This window comes from Ranitomeya variabilis, chromosome 2 (genome assembly GCF_051348905.1).
Source record: "Ranitomeya variabilis isolate aRanVar5 chromosome 2, aRanVar5.hap1, whole genome shotgun sequence".
NCBI lineage: Eukaryota > Metazoa > Chordata > Amphibia > Anura > Dendrobatidae > Ranitomeya > Ranitomeya variabilis.
Genome location: NC_135233.1, coordinates 825572953 through 825600129, shown reverse-complemented (window position 1 = coordinate 825600129; position 27177 = coordinate 825572953). Strand labels below are relative to the sequence as shown.

The 27177-nt window shown below is 47.5% G+C and overlaps 1 protein-coding gene across 1 annotated transcript in view; it reads left to right on the top strand.

Annotated features, from left to right (window-relative positions):
* Positions 1-22338, top strand: part of FBXO9 (F-box protein 9) — a 60440-nt gene extending 38102 nt beyond the window's left edge. Inside the window, exons 8-13 of the mRNA XM_077290039.1 lie at positions 6313-6431; positions 6891-6981; positions 7136-7231; positions 12759-12852; positions 14464-14618; positions 20812-22338. Of these exons, the coding sequence (XP_077146154.1) occupies positions 6313-6431; positions 6891-6981; positions 7136-7231; positions 12759-12852; positions 14464-14618; positions 20812-20920 (664 nt within the window). The 3' untranslated portion in view covers positions 20921-22338. The remainder of the gene's footprint in view (positions 1-6312; positions 6432-6890; positions 6982-7135; positions 7232-12758; positions 12853-14463; positions 14619-20811) is intronic.
* Positions 22339-27177: the final 4839 nt, after the last annotated feature.

The window sequence follows — 27177 nt, the reverse complement described above, 5'->3', positions numbered from 1 at the left end:
TCAGGAGTTCCCCTCCTGCGCTCCGGATCGTTTTGCGGCCACACCGCCGGGCAGGCCGGAAATTTAGTCCCCGGCTTTTCAGCCGGAGTAGGCCGCAGTGGCCTCTATGGGGCAGGCGCCGGCGGTACTTGCGGCAGAGTCCCTGGGGAGAGGCGCCGGCGGTCAGGGGACTGCGGCGGTTAGCGTCGCTCCGTTGCGGCCGCCGCGCATCGCCGGGCAGGCCGGAAATTTAGTCCCCGGCTTTTCAGCCGGAGTAGGCCGCAGTGGGCAGATCCCTCCCACGGCCGTAACCCCGCCCCCTATATCGGCGCTTCTCGTCTGGGACGAGAGGCGCCCTGCAGATCTCGGGGGCCATATTGCCATCTCTCTGCAAGGTGGCCCACGCTGTCCAGGAACCGCCACGGCTGCATTCCTCCCCGGGGACACAGGCACAGGACCGTGGGTAAGCTGCTTCAAGAAAGCTTAACCCTTTCCCTGCGTATACTGCCCCGCTCTGTCTCTAAAGACACTATGTCTCAATCCAAGGAGACTAAAAAGGGTAACAAGAAGCACACAGTGTTTTTCACTGTATGTGCCACTTGCAATACGGCCCTGCCCCGAGCTCACAGTAACCCATTGTGTGCGGATTGTGTCCCGGCCTCTGCAGCCGCCTCTCGCTGCCGCCGATGCCGTCGACCCTGTAGAGCCTAGCCCCCCTGAGTGGGCAGCTTCTCTGTCACGATCCGTGGCTTCCCTAGTCAGGGCAATTGACTCCCTCTGGGGCCCCCCTTCAAGTCAGACCGCGGAGGATTCGGGCGACGGTACGGATCCGTCCACCAGCAGGGGGCGTACTCTGTCACTTTCTTCTCGGGGTTCCAGGAAACGTACCCATGTTCCATCCCCTGGTCACGGGCCACTTGGGGTTTCAGCGACAGCGAGCTCCACTTCCCGGTCACCTTCTCCAGACAACAGGGGCCCTGTCTCAAACGACTCCGAATATGAGTCCGACGATTCCTACGTTCAGGATTCCTCCACCTCCCAAGAGACACTCGATTCTCTCATCGAAGCGGTCAACCAGACCCTGAAGGTGGCCAAGGAATCCGTATCTACGCCCGAACACGTGGTGTCGTTCAAAAAGACTAAACGCGTCCAAAAGGTTTTTGTCACTCATCCTGAATTCAAGGAGATTGTACAAAAACACAGGGACTGCCCCGATAAACGCTTCATGGGTCAAAAACCCATCGAAGCCAAATATCCTTTTCCTCAGGAACTAATCAAGGACTGGCTGCAGTCCCCCTTGGTGGACCCTGCTGTGTCACATCTCGCTTCCAAAACCATCCTGTCCCTGTCAGACGGCTCCTCGGTTAAGAACCCCTCTGACCGTCCGATAGAATATCTGGCTCGCTCCGTCTTCGAGGCCACAGGAGCCTCTCTCTTCCCATCTTTCGCTGCCTCTTGGGTCGCTAAGGCTATGGTCGCTTGGGCCGAGACGCTTTCCACGACCATCCAAGCTAGCGACCTACCTCCAGAGGCGATCAACATGGCTAACCAGATAGCCCAGGCTGGGGATTTCGTAGTCAACGCCTCAATAGACGCAGCCAATTGCGCTGCACAGGCATCCGCGAATGCAATCTCCATTAGAAGAGCCCTGTGGCTCAGGGATTGGCGAGCAGATTCGGCTTCCAAGCGCTCTTTGACATCTCTGCCCTACCAGGCTGGTCGTTTATTCGGAGAAAAATTAGACCAAATAATCTCGGATGCCACTTGGGGAAAAAGTAAATTTCTCCCCCAACAAAAGCCTGCCCAGCCGTTTCGGTATCAACAACAATCCCGTTTTCGGCCCTTTCGTAACAATACCAACTGGTCATCTACTTCTTCTGCCTCCGCTTCAGGACGAGGCTCGTGCAGTGACCGAAGCCCCCAGGTCTCTTACAGACCTAACCGTAACTGGAAACCCAAACCGCGACCACCCGGGTCTAAGGGATCCAGATCCCTTAGGTCCTCCACTCAATGACTCCTTGCAATATCCGGGGGGCACCAACAAGGTAGGAGGGCACCTACTTTTGTTCCGTCGTTCGGTCGTTTCCGAAGAGTGGGTCAGGGAATTGGTGTCCACCGGATACAAAATAGAATTTTCCTCCCCCCTCCCCCCCCCACACGCTTCTTCCAGTCTTGCCCTCCCAAATCAAAGACCACAGCCTTTCTCCAGGCCATACAGGCACTACAAAGGGACGGAGTCATCATTCCGGTTCCCCTAGACCAAAGGTTCAAAGGGTTTTACTCGAACCTATTCGTGGTCCCAAAGAAGGACGGATCGTTACGTCCGATTCTGGACCTGAAACTTCTAAACAAATTTGTCAAAATTCGACATTTCAGAATGGAATCCCTCCGTTCTGTGGTCGCGTCCATGGAAAAAGGAGAATTCCTGGCGTCCATAGACATCAAGGATGCCTACCTCCACATCCCAGTCTTTCCTCCGCATCAGCAGTTCCTCCGCTTCGCATTTCGCGGAGAACACTTCCAGTTTGTGGCCTTGCCTTTCGGCCTCGCCACCGCTCCCAGAGTCTTCACGAAGGTAATGGCGGCTGCCATGGCCATTCTTCATTCCAGGGGAGTGGTGGTACTTCCATACCTGGACGACCTACTGATAAAAGGTCCATCTTACCCAGCCTGCGAAGAGTCCGTCGTTCTCACGGTGGATACTCTTTCTCGCCTGGGTTGGAAGATAAACTTCGAAAAATCCTCTCCGATTCCGGCCCAACTGATCTCCTTTCTTGGGATGACGCTGGACACTTCTCGCGGTCTGGTCATTCTCCCTCAAGACAAGGCCTTTGCCTTGCAGCAGGGAGCTCAGAGTCTTTCACGCCCAGTCTCCCACTCCATCCGGTTCAGCATGCGCATTCTCGGGCAGATGGTATCCGCCATGGAGGCGGTTCCATTCGCGCAATTTCACCTCGGTCCACTACAGCATGCGCTACTGTCGGCGTGGGACGGCAACCCGTCCTCCCTCGACCGCCGCTTCACCTTGTCCTCACGGGTCAGGAAGACCCTCAGGTGGTGGACGCTGAAGTCCTCCCTACTGAAGGGAAGGTCTTTTCTCCCAGTGCGGTGGCTGGTGGTGACCACCTATGCCAGCCTCATGGGCTGGGGGGCGGTTTTCAACCATCACACAGCACAAGGGCGGTGGTCCACTCGAGAGTCTCGCCTGTCCATCAATCTCCTGGAAATACGAGCTATCAGGCTAGCGTTGTTCCAGTTTCACCATCTGCTGGCGGGTCACCCCGTCAGAATCCAGTCCGACAACGCCACGGCCGTGGCGTATATCAATCGTCAAGGAGGAACCCGCAGCAAGGTGGCTATGCTCGAGGTGTCCCACATCCTGCATTGGGCCAAGTCCAACCATTTGCCCATCTCGGCGATCCACATACCACGTGTGGAGAATTGGGCGGTGGACTTCCTCAGCCTCCAGGGTCTCGCCTCGGGCGCGTGGTCCCTTCACCCGGAGGTTTTCCAGCAGATTTGTCATCGCTGGGGGACCCCGGATGTGGATCTCATGGCATCCAGGTTGAACAAGGTTCCACAGTTCCTTGCACGGTCACTCGATCCACGGGCCATTGGAGTAGACGCCTTGGTTCTGCCGTGGCGTCAATACCGCCTCCCGTACATTTTTCCCCCTCTTCCCCTGCTACTGAGGGTCATCAAGAAGATCAGGGCAGAGGGTGTACCAGTGATCCTCGTCGCGCCGGACTGGCCGCGCCGAGCATGGTACGCGGAACTGGTTCAGTTGGTCGCCGACGTCCCCTGGCGTCTTCCAGATCGCGTGGATCTTCTCTCACAGGGCCCGATATACCACCAGAACTCAGGGGCCCTGTCTTTGACGGCCTGGCCGTTGAATCCTGGATTCTAGGCCAAGCGGGTATCACCCCCAAGGTGTCTTCCACCATGATCAGGGCTAGGAAACCTGTATCCATGCGCAGTTACCACTGTACCTGGCGAATTTTCCTCTCATGGTGCGACACACAGGGGCGATCTCCTCTGGTATTTTCTATCCCTGCCATATTGGATTTTCTCCAATCTGGACTAGAGTCGGGACTTGCACTTAGCTCTCTAAAGGGTCAGGTTTCGGCATTGTCAGTCCTCTTCCAACGAAAGATTGCCAATAGATTGCCGGTCAAGACTTTTTTCCAGGGAGTTTCCCGTGTGGCGCCTCCCTACAAAATGCCTTTGGATCCGTGGGATCTTAATTTGGTTCTCGGACCTCTTCAGGAGACTCCCTTCCTCTCCTGGAAGGTAGTTTTCCTAGTGGCTATTACGTCCATCAGACGGGTTTCGGAGCTAGCGGCACTCTCCTGCCGCCCTCCGTTTCTAATTTTTCATCCGGACAAGGCAGTATTGAGGACCTCTCCCGCCTTTCTGCCCAAGGTCGTTTCTTCCTTCCACCTCAACGAGGAGATTGTTCTGCCTTTGTTCTGTCCGGCACCAGTCCATCGCATTGAAAAGGCTCTGCACACCCTTGATGTGGTACAGGCTCTTCGACGGTACGTCTCTCGGACGGCTCCATTCCGCACGTCGGATGTCCTGTTTGTACTTCCAGAGGGACCAAGGAGGGGTTCTCCCGCTTCAAAAGCTACTCTAGCCAAATGGATTCGGTCGGCTATTCACGAATCCTATCATGTCAAAGGTGTTCCTATCCCAGCAGGGATCAAGGCCCATTCTACTCGGTCGGTGGGCGCCTCATGGGCTATTCGGCACCAGGCGTCAGCACAGCAAGGCTGCGACATGGTCCAGTTTGCACACTTTTACCAAACATTACCACATTCATTCTCTCTCTTCCGCAGACGCCGCCCTTGGCAGGCGCATTCTGCAATCGACAGTACCTTAGCCGTAAGCCAGTGGTACATGGGGTTTCAGCATATGTTGCTCCCCACCCAGGGACTGCTTTGGGACGTCCCATGGTCCTGTGTCCCCCAATGAGGCGTAGGAGAAAAGGAGATTTTTGTGTACTCACCGTAAAATCTTTTTCTCCGAGCCAATCATTGGGAGACACAGCATCCACCCTGTTAGCCTGTTTGGCTTGTTGTTACTTCCTTGGTTTTGACATAGTTGTCATTTGTTTCATGCTCCTACTGCTTTATTACCGAACTGGTGGAATTGCAGCCAGTGAAGGGGTGTATACTGCAGAGGAGTTAATCTTTCTGTTTACTTAGTGTCCTCCTAGTGGCAGCAGCATAACACCCATGGTCCTGTGTCCCCCAATGATTGGCTCGGAGAAAAAGATTTTACGGTGAGTACACAAAAATCTCCTTTTTTTTGTGGAAAAAATAAAATGTTAATTTTTCCTTCCACATTGCGTTAGTTCTCGTGAAGCACCTGAAGGGTTAATAAACTTCTAGAATGTGATTTTGTGCATTTTGAGGGGTGCAAGACACCCCAAACTCACTTCAAATGTGAGGTGGTACCTAAAAAAATGGTTTTGTACATTTTTTGTTGGAAAAACGAGAAATCGCTAGTCAAATTTTAACCCTTATAACGTCCTAAGAAAAAAAAAAATGGTTTCCAAAATTGTGTTGATGTAAAGTTGACATGTGGGAAATGTTATTTATTAACTATTTTGTGTGACACATCTCTCTGATTTAAGTGTACAAAAATTAAAATTTTGAAAATTGCAAAATTCTCAAAATTTTTGCCAAATTTCTGTTTTTTTCATAAGTAAACGCAAGTTATATCGAAGAAATTTTACCACTAACATGAAGTACAATATGTCACAAAAAAACAATTTCAGAATCATCAGGATCCGTTGAAGCGTTCCAGAGCTATAACCTCATAAACTGACAGTGGGCAGAATTGTAAAAATTGGCCTGGTCATTAAGGTCAAAATTGGCTCTGTCACTAAAGGGGTTGTCCACTGCTTTCATATTGATGACCTATCTTTAACTTGATTATGAGCAGAGTTGCAGTAACTGGGAGAAGACACTTAGCTGGGTCCAGTGCCTTCTCTGATCTGGATATGTAGTCAATAGTGAGGTAGTGGGCAACCATTTTAATGATTTTGAGTAGCGGTACCATCAGTCACATTCCCTGTCTACCTATCCCCGTCTCTCAGGATGGGACATCGTTTTAGTACAGTCTCAGATGTGTTTCAGACCACCTCCCAGTGCCGGTATCGCAGACCTCAGCTCTGGCATAGGGTGTTTTTAGCTCTGCTGAGAGTAAGCAAAGGAAAAAATAAGCAGCAGCTAATCATTCCCTGTAGGTACTGCCATTGTTACTGTACTTTAATGTGTTTTAATAGTTTTCTTGTGTTTTTGGAAACTAATGTATTTTATATTGCAGGGATCCTGAGATCTGGCGCTTGGCTTGCTTAAAAGTCTGGGGTCGAAGCTGTGTGAAAATGGTCCCATATATCACATGGAGACAGATGTTCCTAGAACGGCCACGTGTCCGGTTTGATGGTATGCGATTTGTTGCAATTCAGGATTTCACATTTGTTTTGCAGGTTGTAAATGTGTTTTAGGTTTATGTTCACCATACACCGAACCTATCTAATGAATGCCACCAGAGAATAAAGTGCATCAATATTGTTCTTTTAGTATTGTGATTCTTGGGGTATGCTTTTTTTTTTTTTTTGCTTGTGAGGCAGTTTAAAAGCTCATTTTGTATCCCAATATGATTCCCACACACCACGGGCCCGTGAGCCACATGTGGCTCTTGGGCTACATGTTGGGTACCCTGCTTTACCCTATGGACTAACATACCTCACTATTTCCACTTTATCCATGTCCCCTACATATGTAATGTATGCTGTCGGATAGCAGATACCTGTCTGCAAATATATACTGTAAATGTATGTAATACACAGTGGTTTGTGGTTGGAATATATTGCTGATATATGATATATTATGTGTTTCTAGGTGTGTATATAAGCAAGACCACATACATACGCCAAGGAGAGCAGTCTCTGGATGGATTTTACCGGGCTTGGCATCAAGTAGAATACTACAGGTATTTTTTGGTTTAGTTACAATTTTACTCCTTGTTCATTATAGTGCAACATTGATTTGTTTTTAAATTGTAAATCCATAAAATAACAAATTTCTTGATTTATTTTAAAACTTCTTTCTGTCATCCCTTTATCTGTTCAAATATTTCTCTATAGATATATGAGGTTTTTTCCTGAAGGGCAGATTATTATGCTTACCACCCCAGAGGATCCCCAAACAATTGTACCTCGATTACGGACAAAAAATTCACGGTATGGTTTGGTTTTATAGAAGACTTGTAAATGTAGGAAAATTTCTGAAAACATACATGGTCTACAGAATGTTCTTTTTATGGTATTTCTGGTGTCCTGTATAATCTACGAATACATTTCTATCACAAAATATAAGATATGAAAAACAATTCTATAGCAAGTAGTAAACATTCATCATGTGATAATTACAGTATTTTTCAGTCCATGGGATGGATCTGACTATAAGAAGCATCTTGGGTTCAGACATCAGGAAATCTAGTAAAACTTCCCTGGTAGTGGACTTTGGCAAATAATGCGTTCTAGGGAGCTCAATAGGAAGGTAGAGGTAACATTAAGCTTCTGGTCGTGTTTCTCTCCAACATTCACATTATACACTCAATGCTGCAAGTTATCCTGCTGCATGCACGGTAGGCACACACACATCTGTTGCACGATCAGTACATATACCCCAAACAGTGCAGCACACATTACTGCTGCGTGCACAATAAATTCACACACAAATCTGCTGTGTAGAAACTTAGACAAATTCAACGCTGATGTATGTAAACACGTATACTCAGCTCTGCTATATAAACATGTATATACACACCCACTCTTCAGCTGCAGGCATCAGACACTGATTTAAATCATGAGTAGTTTAGTACCAGGCATAAAGTCTCATTCCTTATACTCCATTTAGATGACTTGATCACCTTCCCAGGATATCCTAGTGAACCTTCAGCTCCAGTGTTCAGTGGTGTGCTTTGTCACAAATTGCAGCAAGGCGAGGACTCTGCAGGTTCATACCTCCCCAGCCATTCTGTATCCAGAGGGACTTTCCCGAATTTGGAGCGCTGTCCCGGGAGGACTAGTGTATGACCAAACTTCAGCTGTTCCTGTTTTCTTAGGACACAGGTACAGCTGAATAACCAGGGAGCTGACCGGTCCTTCTTCAGGTCCTTATTCTGTCAGGTCATTTAGGTCTTGTGACAGGCAGCGGGAAAGCGGGAAGAGAAGAAGGATACAGACAAGGTGTGTGTCTATATGTGTATAATATGTATGTGTGTATGTATGCATAGTAGAGCTGAGTGCGTGCGCACACATGGCCCAGCTGTGTGTGTCTGCATGTATATAGCAGAGCTGTAGAGAATAGCTATGGAGCTATAAGGTGCCCACACTTTTTAGCTAGATTTATTTCTTGCAACAAAGTGGGGTTTACACTATAGATATATATAATGTATATATAGGGCACATGCTATATATCACACACTATATGGGGCACATGCTGTATATCAGAGACTATATGGAGCACATGCTGTATATCAGGGACTATGGAGCACATGCTATATATCAGACTGTGGAGCTCACGCTGTACATGGGAGGCTAAGTAGTGGCTCACGCTGTATGTACACAGGCTGAGTGGGGCTCACACTGTTTATAGGAGGCTATTTGAGGCTCACACTATATATGGAGTCTGTGGGGCTCACTGCATAATGACGTTTATGTGGGGTTCACGCTGTATATAGGGGGCTATTCACCCTAGTAGAAGATCTGTATAGATCTATAGAGGATATGTACCTGGCAGTATATATAGGAGGCTGTATGAACAGCAGTTGTGAAGGGATACTGCTTTCTTGAAACCTTAGGGTAAGTTCACACAGGGCGTTTTTGCTGTTTTTTTCCTGCAGCAAAACCTGATCTTCTTGGCAGAAAAGAAGCTGTGACAAAAACGCAGGTTTAGGTGCTTATTTGTTGCGTTTTTTGCCTCTTTGTCCATGCTAATGTCAATTAACTTTCTGCAGTAAAAACGCTGCAAATAATGGTACCTGCGTTTTTGCTGCGTTTTTTCAACACCCATTCAAGCCAATGGGTGAAAAACGCTGCAAAAACGCTGAAAGAAGAGACATGTTCTATGTCCAAAAAAGCAGCAAAGCACAAAATCCTGATGACACAAAAAGCAATGTGTGTGCACGAGATTTCTGAAATCTCATTGACTTTGCTGGTATTGTGAAAAGCAGATGAAAATTAGCATAAAAAGCAGCAAAAAACGCAGCAAAAATGCCCAGTGTGAACTTGCCCTTAGGCATTCAGCTAAGTTTGGCCGTCAGGGTATAGCTGCTATGGAATGTGAGTAAATAGGGAAAGACACTAGGTAATATGGGTTGTCCAGGCTCAAAAATTGCTCAAAGAGGTATGAGATTATACAGTACTAGATGGCAGCCCGATTCTAAAGAATCGGGAGTCTAGAATCCATATATACTTTATTTATTCAAATGTAAGAATAATACAATTAATAAATAATAGTAAGAAAGAACAAAAAATGGCTGCACTCACCAGCTCTTGACAATTCTTGTTATTTAAGGTACAGTTACACAGGATCCATGAACATGCTTATGAGGGGAGTGATGAAAGACATCAGACAACAACTTTGCGTGTTGTGGCAAATGCCACAACAACGGTTCTTTGCTTAAGAACAATAATGTAAATAATAAATAATATGTATCAATAACTATGTATATTGGGAGTACTAAATAAACAAAGGCACCGCGCCAACTGGATAAATAATACGTGAGTATACAGAGTGAGCGTCTGCCTGGACACAGCGTGACACACAATAAAGATATATATAGTGGCAACGACCAAAAGTCAATGGCAGAATAGATGCCTGTTTTGTCCGAAGTTCCACATGAAATGCGTGGCTGCTATTAAAAAGGAAAGCAAACTTACTGGCTAATGGTGTAGCTGCTTGTAAGGGTGATAGCACGTTATCAGGAGGGCTGCAGTCGTCCTAATAGCTTGTAGAGACAGGATCGCCAGCGGCCCATAGGAGTGAAAGTCCAGTATCCAGAGTGGCGATGTCTAGAGCAGTGGCGTGGGGCGGCACAAACACCCAAGAGTAAAGGGAGCGTCCTCCCTGGTGAGTGTGTGCCCGCCGCACACGTCAGAATCACCGCTGGCCGGCACACGTGGACCAGGGGAAGCTGGCGCACGGGGCGGTGAAAAAAGGGGGGCGTGGTAAAGGTGACGTCACCAAAACAAGAAAACAGAGGACGGATGCCGCACTATGTATATTGGTATGTTCTATGACATTTTAAAATATTTCATTATTATGTGGAAAAGCTCTTAGTACCCATACTGGCGCATACTTGTGTGCCCATCAGGTATTTTCACAGTAAAATTTTCACAGGTGGGGCCCCTCGTCCTCCGATTTGGTGGGCGGAGACCCTCGGCCTCCGATTTGGTGGGCGGGGACCCTCGGCCTCCGATTTGGTGGGCGGGGCCCCTCGACCTTCGATTTGGTGGGCGGGGCTCCTCGGCTTCCGATTTGGTTGGTGGGGCCCCTCGGCCTCCAATTTGGTGGGCGGGGACCCTCGGCCTCCGATTTGGTGGGCGGGGACCCTCGGCCTCCGATTTGGTGGGCGGGGACCCTCGGCCTCCGATTTGGTGGGCGGGGACCCTCGGCCTCCGATGTGGTGGGCGGGGACCCTCGGCCTCCGATGTGGTGGGCGGGGCCCCTCGGCCTCCGATGTGGTGGGCGGGGCCCCTCGGCCTCCGATGTGGTGGGCGGGCCCGGGCCCCTCGGCCTCCGCTTTGGTGGGCGGGGCCGCTCGGCCTTCGATTTGGTGGGCGGGGCTCCTCGGCCTCCGATTTGGTTGGCGGGGCCCCTCGGCCTCCAATTTGGTGTGTGCTCTGCCTGGGGCCACTGTGCTCTGCCTGGGGCCCCATATGCTGCCTGGGGCCCCTGTGCTCTGCCTGGGGCCCCATGTTCTGCCTGGGGCCCCTGTGCTCTGCCTGGGGCCCCATGTTCTGCCTGGGGCCCCTGTGCTCTGCCTGGGGCCACTGTGCTCTGCCTGGGGCCCCATGTTCTGCCTGGGGCCACTGTGCTCTGCCTGGGGCCCCATAAGCTGCCTGGGGCCCCTGTGCTCTGCCTGGGACCACTGTGCTCTGCCTGGGGCCCCATATGCTGCCTGGGGCCCCTGTGCTCTGCCTGGGGCCACTGTGCTCTGCCTGGGGCCCCATATGCTGCCTGGGGCCACTGTGCTCTGCCTGGGGCCCCATATGCTGCCTGGGGCCCCTGTGCTCTGCCTGGGGCCCCATATGCTGCCTGGGGCCCCTGTGCTCTGCCTGGGGCCCCTGTGCTCTGCCTGGGGCCCCATGTTCTGCCTGGGGCCCCTGTGCTCTGCCTGGGGCCACTGTGCTCTGCCTGGGGCCCCATATGCTGCCTGGGGCCCCTGTGCTCTGCCTGGGGCCCCATATGTGCCTGGGGCCCCTGTGCTCTGCCTGGGGCCCCTGTGCTCTGCCTGGGGCCCCATATGCTGCCTGGGGCCCCTGTGCTCTCCCTGGGGCCCCTGTGCTCTGCCTGGGGCCCCTGTGCTCTGCCTGGGGCCCCTGTGCTCTGCCTGGGGCCACTGTGCTCTGCCTGGGGCCCCATATGCTGCTTGGGGCCCCTGTGCTCTGCCTGGGGCCCCATATGCTGCCTGGGGCCCCTGTGCTCTGCCTGGGGCCACTGTGCTCTGCCTGGGGCCCCATATGCTGCCTGGGGCCCCTGTGCTCTGCCTGGGTGTAGGACACTGGTGACGTCACTTATCTCCGGACATTATCTCCGGACAAAGCCACGGAAGTTGGCACAAATTGCAGGAAGTAGTATTCTAGGCAATTATATATTAGATATAATATTTTACAATCTTCAAGGATTTTTTTTTTCAATGTACATAAGAAAAAAACAATGTGAAGCTAACATAAAATAATTAAAACCATAGATCATTTTCTGCCGATACATCCCCTTTAAATCTTTAAAGTTACTGTGATTGTAAGGCTATGTTCACACGCTGCGGATCCGCAGCGGTTTCCAATGCTTTTACAGTACAATGTAAACCTATGGGAAACGCAATCCACAGTGGCCATGCTGCGGAAAAAACGGCCGGAAACGCACCGGTTTACATTCTGCAGCATGTCAATTCTTTGTGCGGAATCCGCAGCGGTTTTACACCTGCTCCATAATAGAAAACTGCAGGTGTAAAACCGCAGTGGAATCCGCACAAAAACCGCGATAAATCCGCAGGAAAAACGCAGTGTTTTTTCCCTGCGGATTTATCAAATCCGCTGCGGAAAAATCCGCAGTGGACCATTCTACGAGTGCACAGACCCTAAAGGTGATGGTAAATTGGCCATGGTCTTGGAAGGAAATAAGTGATTATCCAACATCTTTGTCTGAACTAGGATGGGACTAGGAGTCAGATTTGTTGAAATCCAGCCATTTTGATCTTTTACCCTGATGGAGTTGTATCTTTTTATTTGTTTGTCTTTTGTATAAAGGAGAAGGACTACTTTGGAATGGCTGTATAAAATTGTATATGCATGAAATTGTTTCTTTTCCCCTAATTTTCGCATTACCAGTTGTCACTAATTCATACCCATTAATTCACATCTGCTCTGAAGTGTTGTATTTGTTTCTGCCATCTTTACTCTTGGGTGACGTAGGTTATGTAGCGGTGTACATCAGCAAAGATCAATATGCACCTCCTAAATTCTTTTTTAAATTCCACAGAACTGATGCAATGTTGCTTGGCCATTATCGTCTGTCACAAGATACAGATAACCAAACCAAAGTTTTTGCAGTAATAACCAACAAGAAAGAGGAGGTATGTATATGTATTACCAGTGATATTGTCACTAAAGTTTGGAGGTCACTACATGCCCCCCTGCAGGCACACACATGATAAAATAACAAACACTTAACTCACCTTGTGTGCCTACAGGGGGGCATGTAGTGACTGGGGGGCCATGTGTGTGCCTGCAGGAGGGCATGTACTGACTTGGGGGGGCTATGTGTGTGCCTGCAGGGGGGCATGTAGTGACTTGGGGGGGCCATGTGTGTGCCAGCGGGGGGGCATGTACTGACTTGGGGGGGCTATGTGTGTGCCTGCAGGGGGGGCATGTAGTGACTTGGGGGGGGGGGGGGGGGGGTTATGTGTGTGCCAGCAGGGGGGCATGTAGTGACTGGGGGGGCCGCGTGTGCCTGCAGGGGGGCATGTAGTGACTGGGGGGCCATGTGGGTGCCTGCATGGGGGCATGTAGTGACTGGGGGGGGGCTATGTGTGTGCCTGCAGGGGGGTATGTAGTGACTGGGGGGCCATTTGCGGGCCTGCAGGGGGCATGTAGTGACTGGAGGGCCATGTGCGTGCCATATAGAGAGGGGGGGGGCCCATGTGCGTGCCAGCAGGGGGGCATATATGGAGAGAGGGGGGCCATGTGTGTGCCAGCAGGGGGGCTTATAGTGACAGGGGGGCCATATCCAGGATGAGATGGGGGGGTAGTGTGCCAGCAGCACAGGGGGGCAGTGTGCCAGCACAGGGGGGGGCATATGCCAGGATGGGGGTTATATAGATACCAGGATAAGGGGCATATATATTATTTGTAAGACTGACACTGGCATTATAAGGCATACCACCAAATCTGGGGGTGCGTCTTATAAAGCGAAAAATACGGTACATGGAAAAATTGTTGGTACCCTTTATTAAAGTGTGGAAACCCCGCAATGGTCACTGAAATTACTTGAAACTGAGGAAAAAAAATGAATTTTCAATTTAAACTTATTGAATACCACCTAATGAAAATTAGACAAAAAATACGAATGAAGATGCAGATTTCTGTAACTGTCAATGAGACTTCTACACTTGTCAGCAGGCATTTTGGCCCACTTTTCATGAGTAAACTGCTCCAGCTGTCTCAGGTTTAAAGGGTGCCTACTCCAGACTGCATGATCCAGTTCCTTGCACAGGTTTTCTGTAGGACTTAGAAATGGGCTCATGGAATGACATTTCAGAATAGTCCAGTGCTTTACTCTTAGCCATTTTTGAATGTTTTAGCTGTGTTTTGACTCATTGTCCTCTTTGAGGACCCATAACCTGTGACACACACGAAGCTTTCTGACACTGGACAGCAAAATTCACTCCTGACTGTGTTGATAGTCTTGAGATTTCATTGTACTCTGAAAAAAGCAGACCCAAATCTTAGCAGAGCCTCTTCCATGTTTCACAATAGGTACAATGTTCTTTTCTTTTGTATGCTTCTTTTTTGCATCTGTGAGCATACAGCTGTTGTGACTTGCCATAAAGTTCCAGTTTTGTATCATCAGTCTAAAGGACATCCTCCAGGTGCTTTGTGGCTTGACAATATGCAATTCGGCAAATTCCAGTTTTGCTTTCAACACTTTTTGAACATATAAACATTTCACATTTTGTTTAATATAGAAATCAGCAGAGTACCAAAAGTATCGCTATTTTCGTCGCGGGCCAGTCCAGGAAACAGATCGCAGCTTTCACGTTGGACTTCAGCTATGCTCATCTGGCCGTTACAGATTCAACAAGCTGGTTTGGATTCATCATTCTTGTCATATTACTTACAAGTGAGTTAATTTTCAAAAAAGTTTGTTTATTAGAATATACATAAGTATAATCCACATAGAGTAAGTTAACAAACGCATAGATAGAAAACCTGTCATTGCTTATAAGAGGTATCTGTGACTTTACAAAAAAACAAAAAATGTATCTAAGCACTACAGGCAGGTAATTGCAACTTACCTACCTGTTGTGCATGGCACCGTTCTTCCCCAACACAGAGCAGTCACAGACTGCTCCTCATGGGGATTGAGCTGCCTCGGTTGACGCAACGATGCAGGACTTCCGAGGTCATTTTGATTAACAGCCGCCTCCCGTCGTTCTTCCGGGATCTGGCTGTCAATAAGAATGACCTCGGAAGTCCCACCCCATCGACAGAGCCGACCAGAAAAGAAGCTTCTGCTCTGTAGACGTGACGTCAGCAGAAGCTTCTGAATCCTCTGCAGGAACAGTCTGTGAACGCTCTGTATCGGGTAAGAACGGCAGGTAAGTTGCAATTACCTGCCTGTTAGTGCTTAGATCAATTTTTTCTTTTTTGTAAATTCCCAGATATCCCCTTTCAAGGAGTTTTACTAGGGCGTCCCTCATGACAGCATGCCCGTGTAATGGTGCTGTCATGAAGGACTCCTGGAAATAAAATTACTGGTAGGACGAATTCCTAATATCCTGGATGCACATCAAAATCTAAACATTTCCAAAATGCCTGTGATGTTCATAAGTAGTTCAGCTATGAACAGTTATATAGCCAGAAAGTCATTATTTGCAGCTACTGTCTTCAATGGCATTTGTAGTTAAAATTCCGCGCTGCCGCTGGGATGAATTTCAGGAGAATGTAGTCGATTCACAGTGGTTTTATTCAACGCGTTTAAGGGGTCTCATGCCCCCTTCATCAGGAAATAACACCTGGTGGTATTCTGATATGATTGATTGGCCCCATCCTAGTCATGGTATGCATGGTCCCATTCTTATTCTGATATGATTGGCCCCATCCCAGTCCTGGTATCCATCAATCATACCAGCAAGGGGATGGGGCCAATCAATCATACCAGGATGCCAGGAAGAAATGAATATTCATTGCCCTCCATGCCCATGGTGTGGAATGCAGTGCATATTCATTTCTCTTTAGCAGCGGGCACGGGAGTTAGCCGGAGCTGCCGGCACCTGCCTCTGTGACCAGCTGCTCCTCCGATACCACTCCCCCACCTCCCCACCACAGCCAGAGACAATATATCCGGACTATAAGACGCACCCCCCATTTACCTCCACATTTTGGGAGGAAAAGAGTGCGTCTTATAGTCCGAAAAATACGGTAATTATAGTTCCAATACAGCTATTGTCCTCCTTGCTTATTTGCCACTGTCCACTTTTGGGAGTTTAGACACTTGCGTATATTAGTACGTTGCTCCGCTCAAACAACTCTGTATGCTCTACCATCCTACAGTACATAATTGCTCTCTGAACTTGTACATACAGCCCCATCCTGCAGGATATCGGTCCTTTCAGCCCCTCAATATGCAATACCATGCTGCATTTTCTTCTCTTAGTACCACTATATATCATACCATACTGAAGCTAATTTTTCCTCTGTCCATCTATATACAGCTTCCTCCTGCAGTCTATCGCTCCTCATCCTTTTTATATCCATTCTCACCTTGCAGTAGTTTACTCTTCTCATTCCCCTCTATATATAGCCTTCTCTGCCATTATTTCATTCCTCAGTCCCTCTATTTACAGTCTCTTTTTTCATTATATCACTCCTCTCATCCCCCTTTACATACACCCACCTCTGCAGTACATTGCTTCTCTCAGGCCCTCCATACACATCCCCATCATACAGTACAACACCTTATCCTAGCCCCCTAGATAAATAGCCCTATCCTACAGCACATTGGCTCATCTCAGCCCCTGGATAAACAGCCCTATCCTACAGCACATCGGCTCATCTCAGCCCGTGGATAAACAGCCCTATCCTACAGCACATTTGCTCATCTCAGCCTGTGGATAAATAGCCCTATCCTACAGCACATCGGCTCATCTCAGCCCATGGATGAACAGCCCTATCCTACAGCACATTGGCTCATCTCAGCCTGTGGATAAACAGCCCTATCCTACAGCACATTTGCTCATCTCAGCCTGTGGATAAACAGCCCTATCCTACAGCACATTGGCTCATCTCAGCCCCTGGATAAACAGCCCTATCCTACAGCACATCGGCTCATCTCAGCCCCTGGATAAACAGCCCTATCCTACAGCACATCGGCTCATCTCAGCCTGTGGATAAACAGCCCTATCCTACAGCACATTGGCTCATCTCAGCCTGTTGGATAAACAGCCCTATCCTACAGCACATCGCCTCATCCCAGCCCCTGGATAAAGAGCCCTATCCTACAGCACATCGGCTCATCTCAGCCCCTGGATAAACAGCCCTATCCTGCAGCACATCGGCTCATCTCAGCCCCTGGATAAATAGCCCTATCCTACAGCACATCGGCTCATCTCAGCCCCTGGATAAACAGCCCTATCCTACAGCACATCGGCTCATCTCAGCCCCTGGATAAACAGCCCTAACCTACAGCACATCGGCTCATCTCAGCCCCTGGATAAACAGCCCTATCCTGCAGCATATTGGCTCATCACAGCCCTATCCTACAGCACATCGGCTCATCTCAGCCCCTGGATAAACAGCCCTATCCTACAGCACATCGGCTCATCTCAGCCTGTGGATAAACAGCCCTATCCTACAGCACATTGGCTCATCTCAGCCCGTTGGATAAACAGCCCTATCCTACAGCACATCGCCTCATCCCAGCCCCTGGATAAAGAGCCCTATCCTACAGCACATCGGCTCATCTCAGCCCCTGGATAAACAGCCCTATCCTACAGCACATCGGCTCATCTCAGCCCCTGGATAAATAGCCCTATCCTACAGCACATCGGCTCATCTCAGCCCCTGGATAAACAGCCCTATCCTACAGCACATCGGCTCATCTCAGCCTGTGGATAAACAGCCCTATCCTACAGCACATCGCCTCATCTCAGCCCCTGGATAAACAGCCCTATCCTACAGCACATCGGCTCATCTCAGCCCCTGGATAAACAGCCCTAACCTACAGCACATCGGCTCATCTCAGCCCCTGGATAAACAGCCCTATCCTGCAGCATATTGGCTCATCACAGCCCTATCCTACAGCACATCGGCTCATCTCAGCCCCTGGATAAACAGCCCTATCCTACAGCACATCGGCTCATCTCAGCCTGTGGATAAACAGCCCTATCCTACAGCACATTGGCTCATCTCAGCCCGTTGGATAAACAGCCCTATCCTACAGCACATCGCCTCATCCCAGCCCCTGGATAAAGAGCCCTATCCTACAGCACATCGGCTCATCTCAGCCCCTGGATAAACAGCCCTATCCTGCAGCACATCGGCTCATCTCAGCCCCTGGATAAATAGCCCTATCCTACAGCACATCGGCTCATCTCAGCCCCTGGATAAACAGCCCTATCCTACAGCACATCGGCTCATCTCAGCCCCTGGATAAACAGCCCTAACCTACAGCACATCGGCTCATCTCAGCCCCTGGATAAACAGCCCTATCCTGCAGCATATTGGCTCATCACAGCCCTATCCTACAGCACATCGGCTCATCTCAGCCCCTGGATAAACAGCCCTATCCTACAGCACATCGGCTCATCTCAGCCTGTGGATAAACAGCCCTATCCTACAGCACATTAGCTCATCTCAGCCCGTTGGATAAACAGCCCTATCCTACAGCACATCGCCTCATCCCAGCCCCTGGATAAAGAGCCCTATCCTACAGCACATCGGCTCATCTCAGCCCCTGGATAAACAGCCCTATCCTACAGCACATCGGCTCATCTCAGCCCCTGGATAAATAGCCCTATCCTACAGCACATCGGCTCATCTCAGCCCCTGGATAAACAGCCCTATCCTACAGCACATCGGCTCATCTCAGCCTGTGGATAAACAGCCCTATCCTACAGCACATCGGCTCATCTCAGCCCCTGGATAAACAGCCCTAACCTACAGCACATCGGCTCATCTCAGCCCCTGGATAAACAGCCCTATCCTGCAGCATATTGGCTCATCACAGCCCTATCCTACAGCACATCGGCACATCTCCGCCTGTGGATAAACAGCCCTATCCTACAGCACATCAGATCATCTCAGCCCCTGGATAAACAGCCCTATCCTATAGCACATCGGCTCATCTCAGACTGTGGATAAATAGCCCTATCCTACAGCACATTGGCTCATCTCAGCCCCTGGATAAACAGCCCTAACCTACAGCACATCGGCTCATCTCAGCCCCTGGATAAACAGCCCTATCCTGCAGCATATTGGCTCATCACAGCCCTATCCTACAGCACATCGGCACATCTCCGCCTGTGGATAAACAGCCCTATCCTACAGCACATCAGATCATCTCAGCCCCTGGATAAACAGCCCTATCCTATAGCACATCGGCTCATCTCAGCCCCTGGATAAACAGCCCTATCCTACAGCACATCGTTTCATCTCAGCCCCTGGATAAACAGCCCTATCCTACAGCACATCGGCTCATCTCAGCCGCCTGAATAAATAATAATAATTTTATTTCTATAGTGCCAGCATATTCCTCAGCATAAATGGTTTCGTCCTTCAGCATATCGCTCATCTCTGAGTGAAGAAGATGATCACTACTCCCTCTACTGCTCTGCATGAAATTCTTGATAGGCTGAGATAATCAAGAATCCCAAGAGCAAAAGTAGAGGGTGCAAGGATCGCATTACTCATTCATGCATGATACAGCTTCTGCACTGCTGCATGTGCTTCAGTGTAATCTGGGATCATTCATGCGTGATCCCAGAATTTGAGCAGGGATCTTATGTATACTGGGCAGTGCAGTTCAGCTAAACACCTGTGGGCTGTATACGGAACATTACGAAAGTGACATCATGGCCATCGCATAACATTAGACAAAATGTTAAAAGTAACCTTATTACACATGCCTACATTTCTAAGGGAAAGCTTAGCAAGACCTAAAACTACCTTGGACAACCTCTTTGGATCTTCACATTTACCGTCCACAGTACATTGATTTCCCTTCATTTAAGATTTATCTTCTTTTTATAATGGACCTTCACTGTTGGGCAACTTTTCCTTTTTGTGAAGCACATAAGAAAATATTTAAATATTTAAAAAAATGTGGTTCCTTCAAAGGACTATTATTCTTAATCTTTCTGACCCTTTGGGCTCTGACCAAAAAGAAATCTATGTCATAAGGCTGAGAATTGCTTAAATATGCTCAATTTTTGAGTTGATGTACCCCCAAAACCTTGTGGACATGACTCACTCCACATTTATTATGTTTTATCAGACAATTTTTCCAACTCACTCGACAAGCTATTTTATATTTGTCCTTGGTAACCCATCTGTGCCCCATGATCTTGTCGCTGTATGGTGGCATTGCACCCGCTCTATTCAAATGCTGTTGTGAGAGATCGACAGTGGCATTTACATTGTAAGGCTTCTTTCACACTTGCGTCAGTACGGCTCCGTCGCTAAGCGTCGGCGCGACGTACCGATGCACGTTGTGAAAATTATGCACGACGTGTGCAGCGGATGCAGTTTTTCAATGCATCCGCTGCCCATTCTAAAGACCGGGGAGGAGGGGGCAGAGTTCCAGCCGCGTATGTGCGGTAGAAAATGGCGAACGCGACGTACGAAAAACGTTCCCTTGAACGTTTTTTCATGTCGACGGTCCGCCAAAACACGACGCATCCAGTGCACGACGGACGCAAGGTATGGCCATACGTCGCGATCCGTCGGCAATACAAGTCTATGGGGAAAAAAACGCATCCTGCGGGCACATTTGCAGGATCCGATTTTTCCCCAAACTGATTCAAAACGACGCAAGTGTGAAAGAAGCCTTAGCAGCAGCGTTCAGCCCATGTTGCAGGGCGCTCATCTGCTGACCCCCATTGCAGTGCTGACAGATCTAAACATCATTTTGCATTAAGAGGTTATGTCAAATCTGTTTACACAGCCTAAAAATGAGACCGTTTTAGGAAATCTCTCCCAAAGTATTGGTCTACACTGTTGTTAAATTAAGTTTCACCATAATGTGATCTAAGATGTTTATCTGCCTGTCCATAAGTGTCTTTCTATTACTCAGCCCTTGAATGCTTCTCTTGCAGGTCCACTGGGGAGACGGCGGTCACAGCTTTTGACATTGATAAAATGTACACACCACTGTTCTTTGCTCGTGTGAAGAGTTTTACTGCTACATCTGAGAGACCTCTCTAAGGTCTTTCCTCTTAATCCTTGCATGGTACATGTGGATAAAGACGAAGCGATGAAACATTCTGCATCCATTTTGTTAAGTTCTGCTACAGATAAACTGGATTTTGTTCTTAAGGCATGTAGGGCAGACTTGCTTCTGTAAATTTGGCATTTTAGTTTAAGATAATTGAAACTATGAGACATAATGATTATAGTATTAATTTTTTACTATAATTTTCTTATCCTGTTCACCATTCAGAGTTGCTATTAATCTAGTCGTCAATGCTGCATTGATGTAATGATGGATACACTCAGCTTAAAGGGGTTCTCCAGGCTCAGCATAAACTTCTGCAGTCACTAGTGTTTGCAGTCAGTAGAGATTGTGAAATTGTGACAGCGTTCAGTGTGCACACTGTCAAGAATCCTTTCTATTTCAAGCTTGAGTGGGTATGTGAAATAGGATATGCTAGTGAAATAGGATATCATCCACTTTTCTCAGTGTTCTATTGAGAGAATTGGAGCAGCTAGTCAGTAATTTGCTTACTTGCGGTCAACTGATTGCCCACTGAAGCTGGAAATTTGAGAGGAATCCTGACAGTGTGCATATTGTAACAATTCATCAATATGCAGTCACATTGAAGACTGCATAATTTTATGTGGAGCCTGGAAAGCCCCTTTTAGGGGTTGGGTTTCTTTTTCTCTGTTTAAATTGGCCTACCGGCTGGTATTGCTTAAAAATGGGTATTACTTACATGGCGATAACCCTGCTGCTCCAGTGCCTCCTTTTCCCAGTCTGATTTCTGAGCATCAGAAGTGGTGACGAGGTAAACTGTACAAGACCAGTGTTTGGAATCAGTGGCCCGTGTTGTTGAAGTTATGTCACCACTTTTTGTCCTGAAACAAAGACTAGTGGGAGCAGCGGAGGGGCACACTGGAGCGCAGCATGGTCTTCCACTGGTAAGTAATGCTTAGCTTGTCAGTTTACAGCATTACCAACCTGTGAGCCACCGTGCACTTAAAACAGGATAATTTCATTAATGATTGCTGATCCAATAGGCCTCCTCACTTTACTACCAAAAATTACATTTCTGAGTTAATATTGAAAATATAAGAAAACTATGAATTTTATAAAATGAGTAATGTTAAACATGGTGATGGTCAATAACTATTACCATTATATCACATAAGCACTGTTAATTTGAGATGTGTGCAATATTCATATTAGGAGACTCACAGGACAAAACAATCATGGTCTTTTATATATTTTTACTTGCGAATTGCATAGAAATGTGATAATTAATGTCTATAGGCCTTCTTTGCTAAAGGGTTTTTCTTCTTTTCAAATGAGCGCTTGTGTTCGGCATGAGGGAATATAAGATGATATCGTTCGTCGAAGTGTTTTAGTGCTGATTATTATGAATAAACACGGAAAATGAACATTGTATGGGCATTGCTTGTTTCCTTAAAGGGGATGTCCACCTCTTAACACCATTATTCTGTTCACAGATAGTCAAAAACCCTGAGTGACAGTACTCCTTATATACAGTCTCTATCACAGTCCATAATTCACCTGTCTTCCAATATATAATCTAAAAGAATTACTTGTTGGATAAAAGTCTACACAGGACTTAACCTCTTTCTGACCTCGGACGGGATAGTACGTCCGAGGTCAGATCTCCTGCTTTGATGCGGGCTCCGGCTGTGAGCCCGCATCAAAGCCGGGACATGTCAGCTGTTTTGAACAGCTGACATGTGCCCGCAATAGCGACGGGTGGAATCGCGATCCCCCCTCTATTAACTAGTTAAATGCCGCTGTCAAACGCTGACAGCGGCATTTAACTACCGCTTCCGGCCATCGGGCCGGAAATGAGTGCATCGCCGACCCCCGTCACATGATCGGGGGTCAGCGATGCATCGGCATGACAACCTGAAGTCTCCTTGAGACCTCTATGGTTGTTGATGCCGGCTTGCTGTGAGCACCACCCTGTGTTTGCTCATAGCAAGCCTGTAATTCAGCTACATAGGAGCGATCTGATGATCGTTCCTATGTAGCTGAGCCGATCCAGTTTTGCCAGCTTCTAGCCTCCCATGGAGGCTGTCTAAGCATGGGAAAAGTTTAAAAAAAAAATGTTTAAAAAAATATAAAAGTTTAAATCACCCCCCTTTCGCCCCATTCCAAATAAAACAATAAAAAAAATCAAATATACACATATTTGGTATTGCCTCGTTCAGAATCGCCCTAACTATCAATAAAAAAAAAAGGATTAACCTGATCGCTAAACGGCACAGAGAAAAAAATTCGAACCGCCCGAGTTGCGTTTAAATGCAATAACGGGCGATCAAAAGATCGTATCTGCACCAAAATGGTATAATTAAAAACATCATCTCGGCACACAAAAAATAAGACCTCACCTGACCCCAGATCACGAAAAATGGAGACCTATGGGTATCGGAACATGGCACAATTTTTTTTTTATTTTTTTAGCAAGGTTTGGAATTTTTTTTCACCACTAAAAAAGAACCTAGACATGTTTGGTGTCTATGAACTCGTAATGACCTGGAGAATCATAATGGCAGGTCAGTTTTTTAGCATTTAGTGAACCTAGCAAAAAAGCCAAACAAAAGACAAGTGTGGGATTGCACTTATTTTGCGATTTCACCGCACTTGGAAATTTTTTCCCGTTTTCTAGTACACGACGTGGTAAAACCAATGATGACGAGTAAAACTCGTTCCGCAAAAAATAAGCCCTCACATGGCCATATTGACGGAAAAATAAAAAAGTTATGGCTCTGGGAAGGAGGGGAGCGAAAAACAAACACGTAAAAACGGAAAATCCCAAGGTCATGAAGGGGTTAAAGAGGATGTCCACCTTTTGGAGACAAGTTTTTTTTCTTAAATACATGCAATTAATGCTGAAAATCTTCTTTTGCAATTGGTTTTAATTAAAAATATAGTAGCCTCGGTATTACATTGTCTTTTGCCGGCTGCAGAAGGAGATACCTGGGTCGGCCACATTCTCTTTATTTTAACAGCCGTGTTGAGGACATGATTTTGTGGCACTTGCCATTGTATGACAGGTTCTCTTCCTGCTCTTGTTAGTGCAGCTTTCCTCACACACTGCACAGCTCTCCAGTCCATACAGTGGTTACTAATGAAGGAGCATGTGACCAGATCAGTTTATCAGCCGTGTCCAATTAAAAACCTCGCATGAGAAAACTGCTTTTCTATTGGAGGAGACTGATAAACTGATCTGGTCACGTGCTCCTCCATCAGCAGCCACTGTATGGACTGGAGAGCTGTGCAGTGTGTGAGGAAAGCTGCACTAACGAGAAGGAAGAGAACCTGTCATACCGATATAATAGTAAGTTCCACAAAATCATATCCTCAACACGGCTGTTAAAATAAAGAGAATGTGTCCTGCGAGAACTCATAAAGTCCCATAGCTTCTAGTACCACTTATACGCTGATGACACTTCTCTGTTGTTCAGAATCTGAGTTTCTATCAGCCATATCCTTCTTCTCATCACGATTCTTAGAGCCCAATGTGGACAAAACTGAATTTATCATCTTTCCTCCATCCGACTTCATTCTCTTACTCAATCTATCAATCACAATAAATGACATCACACTTTCCCCTGCTCCAGCAGTTCGCTGCCTCGGAGTAACCCTTGACTCTGCCCTGTCTGAGACCACACATCCAAGCTTTTACCACCTCCAATCAAAAATATTTCCGGAATCTGTTCTTTCCGCAACCCTGAACCTACTAACATGTTAGTGCACGTCCTCATCAGCTCCCGCTTTAATTACTGCAATATTCTTCTCTGTGGCCTTCCCGCTAACACTCTCGCACCTCTCCAGTCCATCCCTAACTCTGCTGACTGATTGATTCACTTTTCCCTCTACAAATCCGTTTATTGCCTTCCAGTTCCCCAACAAATCCCATTTAAACTACTAACAATGACCTACGAAGCCGTCCATAATCTGTCTCCTAAATATATCTCTGAACTAATCTCCCAATATCTTCCCACACGTAATCTCTATTTCTCCAAAGACCTTCTTCTCTCCTTCTTGTACGTTCTTCACCCAGTCTCCCAAGACTTCTCCCGAGTATCCATCTTTTGGAATTCTGTGCACCAACGGACCTGATTAACCACCACATTAGGTTTTCAAGTTCTGTCTGAAAGTTCCGATCTCTTCAAGAAAGCTTACAGCCTGCAATGCCCCTGCTGCCTCCTCACAACCTCCGGAGCTGCTGCAACCTTTTAACCTATTATCTCTGTCCCCATTATCCTGGAGATTGTAAGTCAGCAGTCACTGTTAGTTTGTTCATTGTAACTTATATTTGTATTTTGTATGTAAACCCTTTTCATATGTACAGTGCCATGGAATAAATGGTACTCTGTAAATAAAAAATAACCCCGTTATCTCCTTCTGCAGCCAGCAATAGACAGTGCAATACGGAGGCTATGGAAGGAAAACTGTTCAAAATGTCCCCATAGGTGGACATGCTCTAAAGTTGTGGGAAGTATAGTCTTCAGCAAACAACTAATGTACTGAAATCTGATGGAGAAAGAAATTGTGTACATCTGTCCATACACCCTTAGATGTGCTAACAGAATATATAGTGTGTAGGGGCTTACCCAGCTATCCACGGCGAGTTCCTCCAGAGAAACCACAGCCAGAATTATTGAACTTAACCTTCCCCTTTTTCATTATGAAGTGAGGTGTTTCCGTAGTAGAGTGAGAAGTGGCTTTTTAGCAACTACTTTACATTTATGAAGTAGTACAAGACAAGTAACTACAACTCGCATTATTATTTGATGTAGATTTTAAAGTCAACACAAGGAGGGACTTTAGAAGGGAGGTGAAGAATATAGTAGGCACTGCTTCCCATTTTTTTTTAATCCACTAGTTTTGGCTTCAAAACTGCAGCCCAACGACACGCATTTGGTGTGGCTTTTATATTTGTTAGGAAAAGATCTTTTAGTGTAAGGAAAATTGAAAACCCCCTTTTAAAGTAGTTCCAAGGATTAGAAAAGAAGCAGTTTCTTTGGGCACTGCTGTGAGGGAGGACAAATCACACGTGAATAATGAAGAATATTTTTATTTTTGAGAGTAGATACCTGATGAAAGGGATGGATCGCCCCCGAAATACGTAGTTCTGCAATCAAAAATAAAAATATTCTTCAACATTCACCTGTGATTCATCCTCATGGTATGGCTTGAAAAAAACTCTTTTCTAATCTTTGGATCTTCCTCTGGTTCCTAGCCTTGGCACTTGGGATTGGTGGTCGGTGCACCAGCCGTGGGTGTTTTTAATGCAAATCTGCCCCAGTGTTGTGCCTGTCCACCACAACCATTTCAGGTGAGCCTTTCCATACTGCTGAGGTTTCCGTACCGCCAAACTGATTCTCACATACAGCGCATCTGTCCCTTTTTGCTTTTTAAAGAGGTTGTCTTAACATAAAAACAAAACATTGATGAGATCCTGGATCTCATCATACCTAACAGACCAGACCTTCAGCTTCTCCCACTCACACACCACCTCCTCACCTCACCCCCTATCTATCGGAGTCCCACAAGGTTCAGTCCTTGGGCCCCTGCTCTTCTCTATTTACACCTTTGGCCTGGGACAGCTCATAGAATTTCATGGCTTTCAGTATCACCTCTATGCTGATGACACACAGATCTACATCTCTGGACCAGATATCACCTCCCTACTAACCAGAATCCCTCAATGTCTGTCCACTATTTCATCCTTCTTCTCCGCTTTCTGAAACTTAACATGGACAAAACAGAATTCATCATCTTTCCCCCATCTCACGCGACCCCCCCAACGAACCTATCCATTACAGTACATGGCTGCCCACTCTCCCCAGTCCCACAAGCTCGCTGCCTCGGGGTAATCCTTGACGCTGATCTCTCCTTCAAACCACATATCCAAGCCCTTTCCACTTCCTGCCGACTTCAACTCAAAAATATTTCACAAATCCGTACATTCCTCAACCAAGAATCTGCATGCCCTCATCATCTCTCGCCTTGACTACTGCAACCTCCTGCTCTGTGGCCTCCCCTCTAACACAATCGCACCCCTCCAATCTATTCTAAACTCTGCTGCCTGACTAATCCACCTGTCCCCCCGCTATTACCCGGCCTCTCCCCTCTGTCAATCCCTTCACTGGCTCCCCATTGCCCAGAGACTCCACTAAAAAACCCTAACCATGACGTACAAAGCCATCCACAACCTGTCTCCTCCATACATCTGTGACCTCGTCTCCCG